The 13473-nt window shown below is 50.6% G+C and overlaps 1 protein-coding gene and 1 pseudogene across 3 annotated transcripts; both read left to right on the forward strand.

Annotated features, from left to right (window-relative positions):
- The first annotated feature begins 3594 nt into the window (after window positions 1-3594).
- LOC308438638 (small ribosomal subunit protein eS25-like) lies at window positions 3595-3970 on the forward strand (annotated as a pseudogene). The gene has a single exon. The product of its transcript is annotated as a small ribosomal subunit protein eS25-like (transcript).
- A 2694-nt stretch (window positions 3971-6664) lies between these two features.
- KIF12 (kinesin family member 12) lies at window positions 6665-12856 on the forward strand (the record flags this gene model as incomplete). Of its 2 annotated transcripts, none has more annotated exons than XM_080940140.1 (19): window positions 6665-6690; window positions 6784-6849; window positions 6943-7021; window positions 7370-7497; window positions 7593-7668; window positions 7975-8109; window positions 8236-8371; window positions 8914-9005; window positions 9190-9340; window positions 9851-9969; window positions 10058-10162; window positions 10623-10725; window positions 10808-10898; window positions 11066-11152; window positions 11430-11514; window positions 11589-11684; window positions 12152-12255; window positions 12335-12453; window positions 12714-12856. In XM_080940140.1, 19 exons carry the CDS (start codon window positions 6665-6667, stop codon window positions 12854-12856), a joined length of 1941 nt encoding a protein of 646 aa, XP_080796266.1. The 2 variants fall into 2 exon arrangements, with proteins under 2 accessions (XP_080796266.1, XP_080796267.1); XM_080940141.1 differs by having other exon boundaries at window positions 9193-9340.
- Window positions 12857-13473: the final 617 nt, after the last annotated feature.

A 13473-nucleotide genomic window follows, 5' to 3' on the forward strand; every position in this document is an offset into this window, starting at 1 on the left:
GTGACAGAGGGTACCTGACATTCTGCTTTGGCTTCTGCTAATGCACACACACACACATAGGTACTTATCTGCACACTCTGGTTCATATAACACCTACACACACACACACACACACACACACACACACACACACTATCCACACAGCACAAATAAGTAATTAAACTATATTTTAAATTTTTAAAAAAAGAAATTACATTTACTCAAGTCACAGATCTAAAGGTTCAAAGGATTGTCATAGACACTGACTCTTTTGGGTGAGCCTCCCTCCACCGGATGATCACATAATGGTGAGCGGCATCATGATGGAAGTGAGCAGGGTGGAGGAGAGATCACGTGACAGAACAGGAAACCAAACCACGAAGTCAGCCTCACTGTTTTTTAACAACTCCCTCTCCAGCAAACGAACAGGAAGTCTCGCAATAACTACGTCAATCTCTTCAAGGGCAGTGGCCCAATGACCTAACCTCCTCCCACCAAGCTCAGCCTCTTAAGAGTCCCATTACTCTCACATTACCACACTAAAGACCAAGTCTCCAACACGCCAATCATTAGGGATCAGACTGAAACCTTCACAATATGTAAGACATATATGTCTTGATGTTGTGTTTGGAGACATTGGCTCATGATCCCAGTAGGTGGTTTTGAGAGTTTTTGAGTTTCCTGTATACACATGCACCTGACGAAAACGAGATAGTTTTACTAACTTCACTTCTTCATTTCCAAGTGCAACAGCCATTTTTTTCCTCCCAACATCATTACCCAGTTGGACCTTTGCAGCTGCAGGTTTCACATTGGCGGATTCAAACAGCCGCTCATCAGGACCGGAGTTAAGGGAGTTCTGCTGTATAAAAAAATGTACAACCTTCCTCCTATCATTCCCTAAAAACTGCAGGATGACAGCCACAGACATCAAACTTGCTTTGTAGTATGCAAAATAAGGAACCTAGAGATCATCTACTCTACGTGTGAGAATGTTTGTGTTACATACAAACACTATGCAATATTTTATTCTCTCTCTCTCTCTCTCTCTCTCTCTCTCTCTCTCTCTCTCTCTGTCTGTGTGTGTGTGTGTGTGTGTGTGTGTGTGTGTGTGTGTGTGTGTGTTTGGATGATTCCCCAGTGAGGACTGCTGGTCCAAGAGCTTACTTTGTAGGGAGGTTTTTAAAATTGCAATTCCACCTTTTTCAATAGATACACAATCGCCAATATCTACGCATTCCCTCTAACTATTTTACTATGTGAGTGTCTAAAAAAAATTATCTGCAAATTAACAACCAGGGGCCAAGTTCAGCTTGTTATCATAAAGGCATTTGTAGGAGTGTTTTATTCTTCACTGTCTATGATACTCATGGCTAAGTCCCCCCTTTGTTTCTGATAATGCTTGTTTTGTGTTCTTGCTTCTCTCTGTGTGTGTTAAGTGGCTTAGCATTTATACAAGTTAATGATCTCAATCAAAAGCCAGCTCTTGCCTTTTGCTCAAGACGGTGTCCGAAGCAGAGAAAGAAGTGACTCCAGCCTTCTCATTTTCTCATCCAGATTCTGGTGGGGGAAGGGACACCTTCCCCTGGTTCCTCATTACAGTGCTTTCTGTGTTGTTAACAAAACTGGGCTCATCTAAAATGGAGTCCAGTTGGCTAATTCTTTAAAAATGTGCTTTTTCATCATTTTCTATTGTGTGGGTGTCCTTGAAGGCCTGGAGAGGGGGTTCAATTTCCCCAGAGCTAATTATGGGCAGTTGTGAGCTGCCCAACATAGGTGTTGGGAATTGAACTTTGATCCTTCGTGAAAGCAAGGACTTGCTTTTAACTGCTCAGTCATCTTTTCAGTCCCCTCATATTATTATTTTTTATTTAATCTTTTTTTACAGTCCAGACAGTCTCCCCCTCCTGGTCTACCCTCTAACTGTTCCGCATCCTAGGTCTCCTTCTTCCATCTCTGACTAAGGCCAGACCCTGCAGTTCCCTGCTGTATATGTGTGGGCGGCCTCAAATCAGCTGTCAAATGCTGCCTGGTTGGTGGCTCAGTGTCTGAGAGATCTCAGGGGTTTAGGTTAGTTAAGACCGCTGGTCTTCTTATAGGGATATCCTCCTCTTCAGCTTCTTCCAGCTTTTCCCTAATTCAATCACAAGGGTCAGCAGCTTCTATCCATTGGTTGGGTGAAAATACCTTCATCTGACTCTTTCAGCTGCTTGTTGGGTCTTTCGGAGAGCAGTCATGCTAGGCCCCCTTTTATTTTGTGAGCACACCATAGCTTCAATCATGGTGTCAGGCTTTGGGGGCCTCCCAATTTGGGCCTGTCTCTGGACCTCCTTTTCCTCAGGGGCTCTTTTCCATTTTTTTCCCTGCAGTTCTTTCAGACAGGAACGATTCTGGTCAGAGTTTTGACTGTGGGATGACAACCCCATCATTTACTTGATGCCCTTGTCTTTCTACTGGAGGTGGGCTCTACAAGTTCCCTCTCCCCACTGTAGAACATGTCATCTATTCCCCCCCCCCCACTTTAAGTCTTGAGAGTCTCTCACCTCCCAGGTCTCTGGTGCATGTCTTTGTCGGCATCTGTGCTGTGTACCAACTTCGTGTGACATCGGTTTCTGCTCTTAGCTGTGCAACTTCCTTCTTTTTCTGGGCCAACTTGCTGTCCTTCCCTCTTCCTGAGACGGAAACAAGGACCACTGGTTTAGTTTGCCTCCTATTTTCTCACATTTATTTGCTTCTGTGTGTAGGGTGCATGTATTCTGTAGCACATGCGCGATCAGAGGGCATCTTGTTCTCTTCTTCCGTTCCACGAACGCCAAGAATCAAACTCAGATCTTCAGTCCTAACCCTAAGTGGCTTTGCACACCAAGCCATCTTACTGGCTCGGGTGATTTATCTAAGCAGTTTTTTTAAAAGCCATACTTTATGTATAGTAATATAACATACATAATAAATAGCACTACATTAGTATGATTTGATATAGTTTTCAACAACTGTTTTTGGAGTCAGGTCTCATTATGTAACCCTGGGTATCCTGGAAGTTGTCGGGTAGATCAGACTGGTCTCAAACTGACAGATGGTGGTCTGCCTCTGGTTCCTAAGTGTTGAGAGTAAGAGTCTTTGCTGTCATGTCTGGCTGAGGTTATTTTAAATAAGGGGTGGTGGATAAGAGTTTTCAGGTTATAAAACCCCTATTTTCCAGAACATTATATATATATATATATATATATATATATATATATATATATATATATATGTATGTATGTATTAAATAATCGATGTATTATCTTTAAAGAAAAGATTTGTTTTATGTTTGAGCACACTGCAGCTATCTTCAGACACACCAGAGGAGGGCATCAGATCCCATTACAGATGGTTGTGAGCCACCATGTGGTTGCTGGGATTTGAACTCAGAACCTCTGGAAGAGCAGCCGGTGCTCTTAACCACTGAGCTGTCTCTCTAGCCACAGAACATTATTTTTTTAAAACCACCTTTTATAGATGGGTCAATGTGACAGAAGTACATGGTGACTTGCATACCTTGTTTCTAATGCACTAATGGTCAATGGAATTAAAAATTGAGAGCTCAGTGGTCCAGACAACTCTCTGAGCTTTGCCATGCCACTCAAGGACGACAAGAAGAAGAAAGATGCCGGAAAGTTGGCCAAAAATAAAAGACAAAGACTCAGTAAATAAATCTGGTGGCAGGGCCAAAAACAAGTGGTCCAAAGGCAAAGTTCCGGACATGCTGAACAATCTCGTCCTGCTTGACAAAGCAACATATGACAAACTCTGTAAGGAAGTTCCCAACTATAAGCTTATTGCTCCAGCCGTGGTCACAGACTGAGGATTCCAGGTTCCTTGGCCAGGGCAGCCCTTCAGGAGCTACTTAGTAAAGGACTTAGCAAGCTGGTTTCACAAGCACAGAGCCCAAGTCATTTACACCAGAAACACAAAGGATGGAGATGCCCCAGCTGCTGTTAGAGATGCATGAACAGCTTCAATAAGCTGTGTGTTTGGGAAAATGAAACTTCATTGAATCAAAAAAAAAATTGAGAGCTCAATCTTCGCAGTTATGACCTCAAATTCTTTTGGAATGCAAGAATAATTCTTGCTACTTCAAGACACAAAAAGTTGAATTCACAGATCTACCCTCAACACAGAAGGAAAATCACAATGCAGCCAAAACTAGAAAAAAATTAGCTTTATCTGCTCTTTCAAGATTGGTTTTTAATCCCCAGCCTTAGTTATCTTTATCAATGATGTGACTAAGTGTCTTGCAGAAAATGTAGAGAGGGGTTCGTTTTGGCTCATGGTTTAAGGGCACACAGTCCATCATGATGGAAAAGTCATGGCAAAGGAAATTAACATAGATGGTCACATTACAGCCTCAGTCGGGAGGCAGAGACTGATGGATGCTGGCGGTCAGCGTGCTTTCTCCTCCTTATTCAGCCCAGGACTCCAGCTCATAGAATGGCCCATTGACAGTTAAGATGGAAGACTCTCTTAATGTGGGTAGCACATTCTAGTGGGAGAAGAGATACAAGTTTTTTCTAAAAGAAAGGTTTTGGGTTTTGGCTATTTGCCTTTGGGTCTTGATAAGAAGTTCACCTAGTCTGCTCACAAGTGCATCTACCCTGCTGCTGCTGCTGCTGCCGCTGCCACTAACACTGCCGCTGTTCTTCCCTGATATCCAAACCCAAGTTCTTCATCCATCCAACATGGGCTGGATACTAGTGGCTTTGAAGCATTCCTCTAGGCCTGCAATGCCAGATTGGTAGTGCTGAGGCCGCCAGACCTACAGAGAGCATCTGCCAGAACTCAGCCTTTCTTGCATTGTAGACAGGCATTGCTGGAGTACACAAACTATTGAACACCAATATAATAAACACACACACACACACACACACACACACACACACTCCTTTCATTGTTTCTGTTCCTCTAGAGAACCCTGTTGCACAAACCATCTATGACAATGGACTCGTTTATTTCTCCTCTACATTGGAAGCCTGAGCAAGCTGATTCTAATATAAGCAAAAGAATTCTTACAACAGAGTCAGCAACAGGATAGATGAATGTGCCTGCCACATGGCAGGTAAAACGTAGTTTCCTCCTCCTGTGTTCTTTTCTCTGGGCTGCCACCAGAAGGAATTACCCATATTTGGGAGGGAGTGTCTTCTCACCTCAAATAATAAGATCAGCAGAATCCCTTACATGACTGCCCAGATGATTTTGTTTGGGATAATTCCAATGAAGATTAACTATTGTAAAGGCTCTCATGGATTCCAGGCTGGCCTCGAACTTGCTGCGTGGCTAAGGGTGACCTTACATTTCTAATGCCCGCCTCTACCTAGTTTTTGTGGTATTGGGGAGTGAATTTAGGACTTCACTTATGCTAGGCACCCTGATGGGAGAGATAGATCTGTCCTTTCCTTAGTGGAAGGCAAGGCGGACACCTGATGTGTGCCCTGGCATTCCTGTGCACACACACACAAAAGCACGCACACACAGACCAAGGGAGCAAGACAGAGACAGAGATACAGAAAGACAGAGAGACAGACAGGCAGAGAGAAAAAGACAATAGGTCTTTACAGTTATACTTATTCCTCTTAACACTCTCCATGACTCTATTCAAGGCCTGTCCTTCCTCATCACCTCCACTGTTAACCCAGAGAGGAAGTCCCAGACTTAGAATGCCCTGTGACAGATATTACCCATGATGCCTCTGTGTTCTCTTATGTGCCTTTCCTCTTGATTCAACAACAATGGCCACTTGTCAGTCAGTTCTCAGCTTGTGAGCCCGAGGGCCTTCCTGGTTCTCGGAGGAAATGAGTCCAGAGGATGCAGCCCTCACTAGCCCCAGCACATCTCTCCACGCCCCATCTTTGCACCTCTTCCCTACCTTCCTGAACTGTGCACTTCATTTGGAGTTCCTCACCTGCCTTCCCCCTCTACAAGCCTCTGTGCTTCCCCCAAGGACTCCATACTCTTGGGTTATTTCCACCCCTTTCATCAGCAGCAATGGGCAGGCTAACTTAGGACTTATCCAGCCTGGGGTCATCCTGGAGACTGCCAAGTGGTGGTCCAGCAGACATCTCTGCTCTGGTGAGCCAGGCCAATGGAGTTCAACACCACACTGTCTTTGGATTAGCTTTGGCTTGGCAGAGGCAGGTGCGCCAATGTTTAACCAGATGTTAGGAAGCTGATGTCAGTTCAGCCCAGAGGCCAATCAGCCAGCCATGTTTTCTGTGGTCCTCCACTCCTGAGCTCTGTGCTAAGGAAAGGCTGAGCTACTGAGAGAGGGAGGGTGTGTGGCAGAAGAGCCTCCATATTTCTCTGGCTCTATGGCCTTAGCTGAGCCCTACCCATCCCTGATTTATGTCTTTGAGACAATGGAAGATGATCTAGTTAATCCTTTATATCTCTCCAGAGGAGACTGTCCAAAGCGAGGGCTTTTTAAACTCCAGAATCCCCCTAGCTAGAATGCCCTGGCATGGAACTTCCCCACCCCACGGGTAGGGTGGGTAAATCTTTAACTTGCAAGCTCTGGGCAGGCTGCAGTCTTTCCGGATGACTGGCAGTGGGAGACTGGGGAGGGAGATGTATGTAAGGTGTGTCTGGACACTGTTGCTGTGGTGAGGGGGAGGCATATTGGAAAAAGAAAAGAATCTTGTGCAGTACAATCATGGAGGAACGTGGGTCCCCAGACGGGTAAGCACAAATTTTCTGAGGTTAGAGATCCCTTGAAGCTCACGCAGAGGACAGCAACTAAGGACAGGGAAGGTAACTCTCATGTGGCCACAGAGACCCAGCATGGAACCTGGAGCAAGGGCCAGAAGGATCAGAAGCCCCCATCCAAGTGGTGCTCAGGTAAGTATGGGTTGGCTAGGAGGCACCAGGGCCAGGACGGGATCTAAAGCACTCACTATCCGGGTGGACCATCTGGTCTCTCTTGGGTGCCAGGGTGCGTCCCATGAGCACAGTGGAGCTTCGTAGAGGGGAGCAAACTGCACTGCACTGCTCTGGGACCCGGACTCTGCAGGTGAAAAGCCTTTCCCGCCCCACCCCCGCAAAAGAACCCGTGGAGTGGACCCCGGGGGCCAACTGGAGCAACGGGTTGGACCCGTCTTTTCTCCACCGCAGAGTGTCTGTCTCCTTTTAGATAGTCCAACCTCCCCAGGACCTGCTCTCCCACCCCAGAATGTTCCACCCCGCCCAGATACTCCTGCCTCTCCTAATGCGCCATCCCAGAGGGTTCCCTCCCTCCCAGATGCTTTATCTACTCCAACAGCCCTTTCTTCAGAGTGCCCCGCCCTCCTGAAAATGGCCCTTCAGGTCCAGGGTCCCCGGGCCAGCATGGTGCCTTGCCACTACTCCATCCTCTCTCCAGGTGAGCCCTCCGGGTGGAGGCCCAGAGGTGGCGTTCCGCTTTGGTGCCGTACTGGACGGGGCGCGCACACAGGAGGACGTGTTCAGAGTTTGTGGCGTGAAGCGCCTGGGCGAGCTGGCGCTTCGCGGGTAAGTGATGCGTGGGCTACGCAAGGCTTGGGTTCCCGCACCGCACCGCCAGGACCCCCGACTCCCAGGCCCAGCCATGCCCTTGCCGCCCACAGTTTCTCCTGCACCGTCTTCACTTTTGGCCAGACTGGTTCCGGGAAGACCTACACCCTGACTGGACCTCCTCCGCAGGTGGGCAACCTGGTGAAGCGGAGGTTATGGGTGGCACTCCGGGATGGCGAAGGGGCGTGGATAATGCTGCCCCACCCCAATTGTTTTGGTATCAGAGAAACAAAGGCAAGGGCTTGCAGAGTTTGGAGCATTTGCGTTCTAATTTGGGCAGCTTGGCTTACTTGCTTTTAGTTAGCTCTTGTCTATTGGGTGGTGCGGATGCACTTCCGGACTGTGAGATTTCAATAAGATAGTGCCGGGTGCGGGTGCGTGGCATGGCTTGTGGAGCAGTTAGTGCTCTGCAGCTCCAGATGTCTTTGCCCCCAGGGGGAAGGGGTGCCCGTGCCCCCCAGCCTTGCTGGCATTATGCAGAGAACCTTCGCCTGGCTATTAGATCGAGTGCAGCACCTGGATTCTCCTGTCACCCTCCGAGCCTCTTACCTGGAGATCTACAATGAACAGGTCAGCAAATGACAGTCCACCTGTAGGGCTTAAGTTCCAAGGACCAAAAAATGCTATGATGTGGGAAGAAGAGGCGGGACCATTGTCAAAGGGCTATGAGCCCGCTTCTTCTCTCTCCCCTCCCAGGTTCGGGACTTGCTGAGTCTGGGGTCTCCGCGTCCTCTGCCTGTTAGGTGGACCAAGGCACGAGGCTTCTATGTGGAGCAGCTCCGGGTGGTGGAGTTTAACAGTCTGGAGGTTTTGATGGAGCTCCTGCAGATGGGTAGGTTGCCTCATCTGCACTTAAAAAGAGGATTCTTGAGGCAGAGAGAGAAGAACTAGCAAAGCGGCAATTCAAAGATGTGGCAAGGGTGGTCCTTGCTTTCCAGACTGCCTGCTTCTTCCTCTCACTCCTCCTGGTTTTAACCTTCCACCCTTACAGAGCCTAAGAGAAATGGTCATGTCTCAGCCTAGCTTGTCTAGCACGTTCCAGCCTAGTTCCTCATTTGAGTGTTTGTTTACTCAGAACCCTCCTTGGGCAGGCACTGGGGACTAGGACACCGGATCTGGCCCCAGCATCACACTTCTCCGCTGACCCCTGTCCTCTGTCGCTCTGTCTTCCCACACAGTAGGAGAGGTGCCTCTCTGAGGTTCTTTGCTCCCTTCTCCCACACTCTTTGTACCTGGCAGCACCCTTCGCTCCCTAAGCCAACCCTTCTTGGCTTCTTTCCTGATCCCCGTCTGACATTCTCGCTCCTTGGGGATGCCCCTTCACTGGGATGGCCATTTTCCTAGATGGGGCAGCCCCGGTGTCCTCTTCCTCAGGTCTCAGCCGTCGCCGCCGGTCCTCACACACCTTGAACCAGGCCTCCAGCAGAAGCCACGCCCTGCTCACACTCCACATCAGCCGTCCAACTGTGAGTGCCCAAGCCCGGGGAAGGGCTGGCTCCGGGAGACCCATCATGGCTCCGCCTTTGCATGGATAAAACAGCGTGCATCTTGTGGGTGTATGGGGAGAAAACCTTTGGCCTCGAGACGCTGTGGCTTCGATAGAGACAGTCCCCTTCGAGTTCCCACCAAACCCTGGTTCACCCGTCTCAGCAGGTACCTCCTGTGGACCTTGGGGAGCCCCCTGTTGGAGGAAAGCTGTGCTTTGTGGACCTCGCGGGCAGCGAGAAGGTGGCAGCCACAGGATCCCGGGGGCAGCTGATGCTTGAGGCCAATAGCATTAACCGCAGCCTGTTGGCATTGGGTAAGACCTGGCCTGTCTGATATGGATCCATTGCTACACTAGGGAGACCACAGGACTTGGGTTGCTGATGAGGGCAGGAGCTCTGGCATCTAATCTGAGGCTGACTTTTCTCCTCTGGCAGACAGTTATCAGTCTGTACGTTCTAATGTCAGTACCATGACACGTGTCCCTTGTGTCCCTGGAACAGGGACAGGGAAAGGAATGGGTCTGTGTATCCAACTGCTCAACTGGCCCTAGGTCCCCAGGGAACTTGCCTATGGCTTGGCAGCTGTTGTTGACATTCCTTTTCGGCCGGTCGTTTGTTGGACGTCTCAAGTCTTTGATGAATATAGAGGACAGCACATCTGTGCCTCCAGAGGGTCCGTCCAGTCTGCTGCTGGATACCAATGTGAAAGCCCCAGATGGGGGTAGGGTTTCACCAGCCTGGCAGGGCTTCTGGCTCTGCAGCAGCCCCGTTAGGCAACTTCGCTCACACAGGGCAATCTCTTTGGGCCTTTCTCCTTCCACCAGGCCACTGTATCTCCCTGCTGCTGGACCCACAGAGGAAGCAGAGCCACATCCCCTTCCGGGACAGCAAGCTCACCAAGTTGCTGGCAGACTCACTTGGGGGCCGTGGGGTCACACTCATGGTATCTGATGGATGGGGAAGCTGGTAGAGGGTCTGAGCCCCAAGAAAAGGTCTTTTTCATAGAAGCACTCAGGGGCGGGCCTCTCTAGGTTGCCTGCGTATCCCCTTCAGCACAGTGCCTTCCGGAGACTCTCAGCACCCTGCGATACGCAAGCCGAGCTCAGCGGATCACCACCCAGCCACAGGGTGCCAAGGTGAGAGGTAACAGACAGCCAGAGCCAGTTACCATCTTGGTTGGAATCTAGGATGGGATCAGAGTTGGCATGAGGTTTGGAATTCCGGGAATGGTATTATGATTGATATCAGAGTCATAACCAAGGGTCTATGTCACCGTTAGAGTCTGGGCAGGCCTAGGGCTGGAGACTGCTTGGGCCGTCATCAAAATTCTACTCAGGATCTCAGCTGGTCAGGTCTAATACGGGGTCTGATATGGGGTCAATGTGGGGACCACAGTAAGTCAAGACTGTGCCAGAACTGAGTTTGGGCTCGGAATCAAATCCAGTTCTACAAGGTATGGCCTGGGCCAGCATGAGAATCTGGCAAGTAAATTAGGGGCTGAAGTTTAGGCTCCACAAATCCTCACACCGGAAAGCCATTGTGCCAGGCACAGCCTACACAACCATACCGAGCGGTCCTGGGCTTCTCCTTTGGTAGTCCCCTGGAATAAAGCCACGCCAGCAAGTAGAGGCCGAGCTCCTGCAGCTCCAAGAGGAGAATCGTGACCTGCGGCTCCAGCTGGATCAAATGCACACCAAGGGTATGAGCTTCCTGAGGGCCAGGAAGCGGTGGGGATAAAGTCTGGGTGGCTTCCAGTCCAGCAATGCTCTGCTTCCCCGTAGTACCAGAGGCCCATGGAGCCCGGATGGCCTGGGCCCAGCGGAACCTTTACGGAATGCTGCAGGAGTTTATGCTGGAGAATGAGAGGCTCAGGTAAAGCGAGGTTGGGCCAGCATGGGGACTCTCTCCCTACTCCTTCCTGTTCACCTACTTTGGCTAAGATACAACCTACCCATGCCTGGCTCTCTGTTCCCCTTGGTTCCCACCTTCCTCGTGGTGCTGGTCCTACCTCCCATCACCCAGAGCCTACTCTCCACTAGGAAGGAAATGAGACAGCTGCGGAGTAGTCGGGACCTGGCCCGGGCAGAGCAGCAGGTCCTGTCCCAGCAGGTCCATGAGCTGGAGAGGTGAGGGTAGCCATAGGGAAGGCCTGGGACATGGAAGCTGGCAGAGGGGACTTTGCAGAACAAATGAGAGTCATGCTTCTGTGTCTGAATATTGGCTTCAGCTTCCGGCTCTGCCACCTCCTGGGTGCATGCGTCATCCCAGGGTTGTCATTTGACCGTTAACTGCTGGGTCCCTCTTCTGGGAGCAAGGCTTGGCTGCCTTGCTGGTAAGGGAAGGGGTTCATAGGGAGATGTCCAGGTTGGGGACTGAAGACTTAGACCACGCTCTTCTTCCCAGGCGCCTCCTTCTGGCTTGCTCCCTTCCCCAGCAGGGCTCCGTCCCCGTGTCCCCCTGCAGGATGGTTCCAGCTGCCTCTTGCCATGTAAGCTTCACTGCTTACCCTGGGTTGTGGGGACAAGCTTGGATGTCATCGAGTCAATGACACGCCTCTTGCAGGTCCTGCCACCCCTCTGCTACTGCTATTACTGTCCTCTGTGCGGAGTGTCCTTGGCCCACGGGGCCTGCCCACGGAGAGAATGCCATGTACCACAGGTAGGAGAGGACTGAAGACCTTGATCCAGAGATCAGCAATCCTGGTGATTCCCGGGCTCTGGACTGGGGCACAGGAATGAAGACAGACGCTGGGACACTCTCTCTGCCCAGGGCGTTGAGTGCGTGTGTGCTGAGCCTCCAGCCTTCTTTTAGGAAGTTCACTTAACTGTCGCAGTCCCACACATTCACTCATTTCCGTATTTCATCTGTTCACTCATTCCTTCTGGAAGCTTCTTCCCTAAGTCAGCCTAAGCTTTGGGCCTGCCCCAGTGTTGGTCTCTGCCTTTGAGGAGCTCCCAGTTCCTGGAGGAGACGTTCCGAGAACCACCCGTAGCCCACAAAGGAGATGAGAGACCCACCTCTGTATATTGGCCTGATGACTGTGGCATCTTGGGCAACAGCATGGAGGAAATGGTACCCAGGCATGAAAGCCTGAGGTCACCCGACAGGAGCTCTGGTCTTTTCAGCAGGTGCTGGAGCCCGAGGCTCCCGGTCATGTGTCTCCATCGGTGCGGCCACCACCCTGGGCACCTCCAGGAAGCCCAGGCTCCGCCAAACCCCCACGAGAGAGGTGGGCCAAGCCTGGGGGATTGGAGTGGGAGTGGGAGGTCTGGAAATAGTAGCCTCATTCTTCCTCCACATCCACTTAGGAGCCATAGCGACGGGACCCAGACACAAGTCCTGGCAGAGATGCTGATGGGAGAAGAAGTGGTACCCTCTGCACCACCCCTGCCTGCAGGGCCCTCACACATGCCACATGTGCTAAGAGGTAAAAATTGCGGGTTAGTGTTTTGTGGGTAATGGGGTTCCCAGCTTGACTCGGGGGGGGGGGAGGGGCAAGAGATGATTTCCAAGGACTTTCTAGTTCCCAGACTTTGGGTATCATGGCAGAGTCATTTCCTCTAGTCCTGACCTCTACTGGAGCCTGAAAACTTGAGGAGAGGGTACACGAGGCTTTCACAGAAGATCCTGGGCCTCCGTCGGCCATTGAGGCTTGGGGTACAGGCTTTGAGTCTCATTGCTCCTTAGAAGGATCTGGGATCCCAAACCTGACCCCGAGGCTGGAAACCCTCACACACCACCAGATCAATGGCTCCCTGAACCTCGGCCAGAGACAACCACAGCCCGGCGAGAACACTCAGAGCCCTGGCCAAGGCTTCTCTTCCTGTTAAAGATTGCAAGACTGGCTGTGTCTGCTGGGCCTGCATCTGTCTGTGAACCGGAAAGAGATGCTGCTGGGTAGAGCAGGGAAATCCCGAGGAGGTATAGGACCCCTGACCCCAGACCTTGAACCCGAGGCTGGGTTCACAATATGCTGTCAGTGGGCAGGGAATTCTGAATAAAGAGAGGCATCTGCTCTAACCTAGTAAGCCTAGTAATTTCTAGGGAAATGTAACTGTGCTCTGGGTGGCCATCTAGGTGGTTGTCACTTCTATGAAGGGTAGTCATCTGAAAGGTGAAAACTGCAAAAGCCGAAAGACCCCAGGGTGCTCTGGCTGCTCCCAGAGTTTGGGTTGGTTCCTAGTCAAAGGAGCCATGGATGGCTGTTGGAAAGTTCCCATCTTAGGCTTGTGACATAGTCACGTTGGCCCCATGGGCAGTAGAAGCATCACACTAGCAGAGATTTTTGGCTTGTATTTGTGCCTGGCATCCCGTCGGGCCTCCTTTGGGATCTGAGCCCTGGTAAACAGGCAACCCTCAGCCACAGGGCTGGGGGAGACTTAGGGGAGGAGCAAGCAAAGCTAGTTAGAGAGCTCCAGGTAACATCTGGAGCTAACATCCCTGTTGC

The sequence above is a fragment of the Micromys minutus genome (genome assembly GCF_963924665.1).
Source record: "Micromys minutus genome assembly, chromosome: 28".
NCBI classification, from domain to species: Eukaryota; Metazoa; Chordata; class Mammalia; order Rodentia; family Muridae; genus Micromys; species Micromys minutus.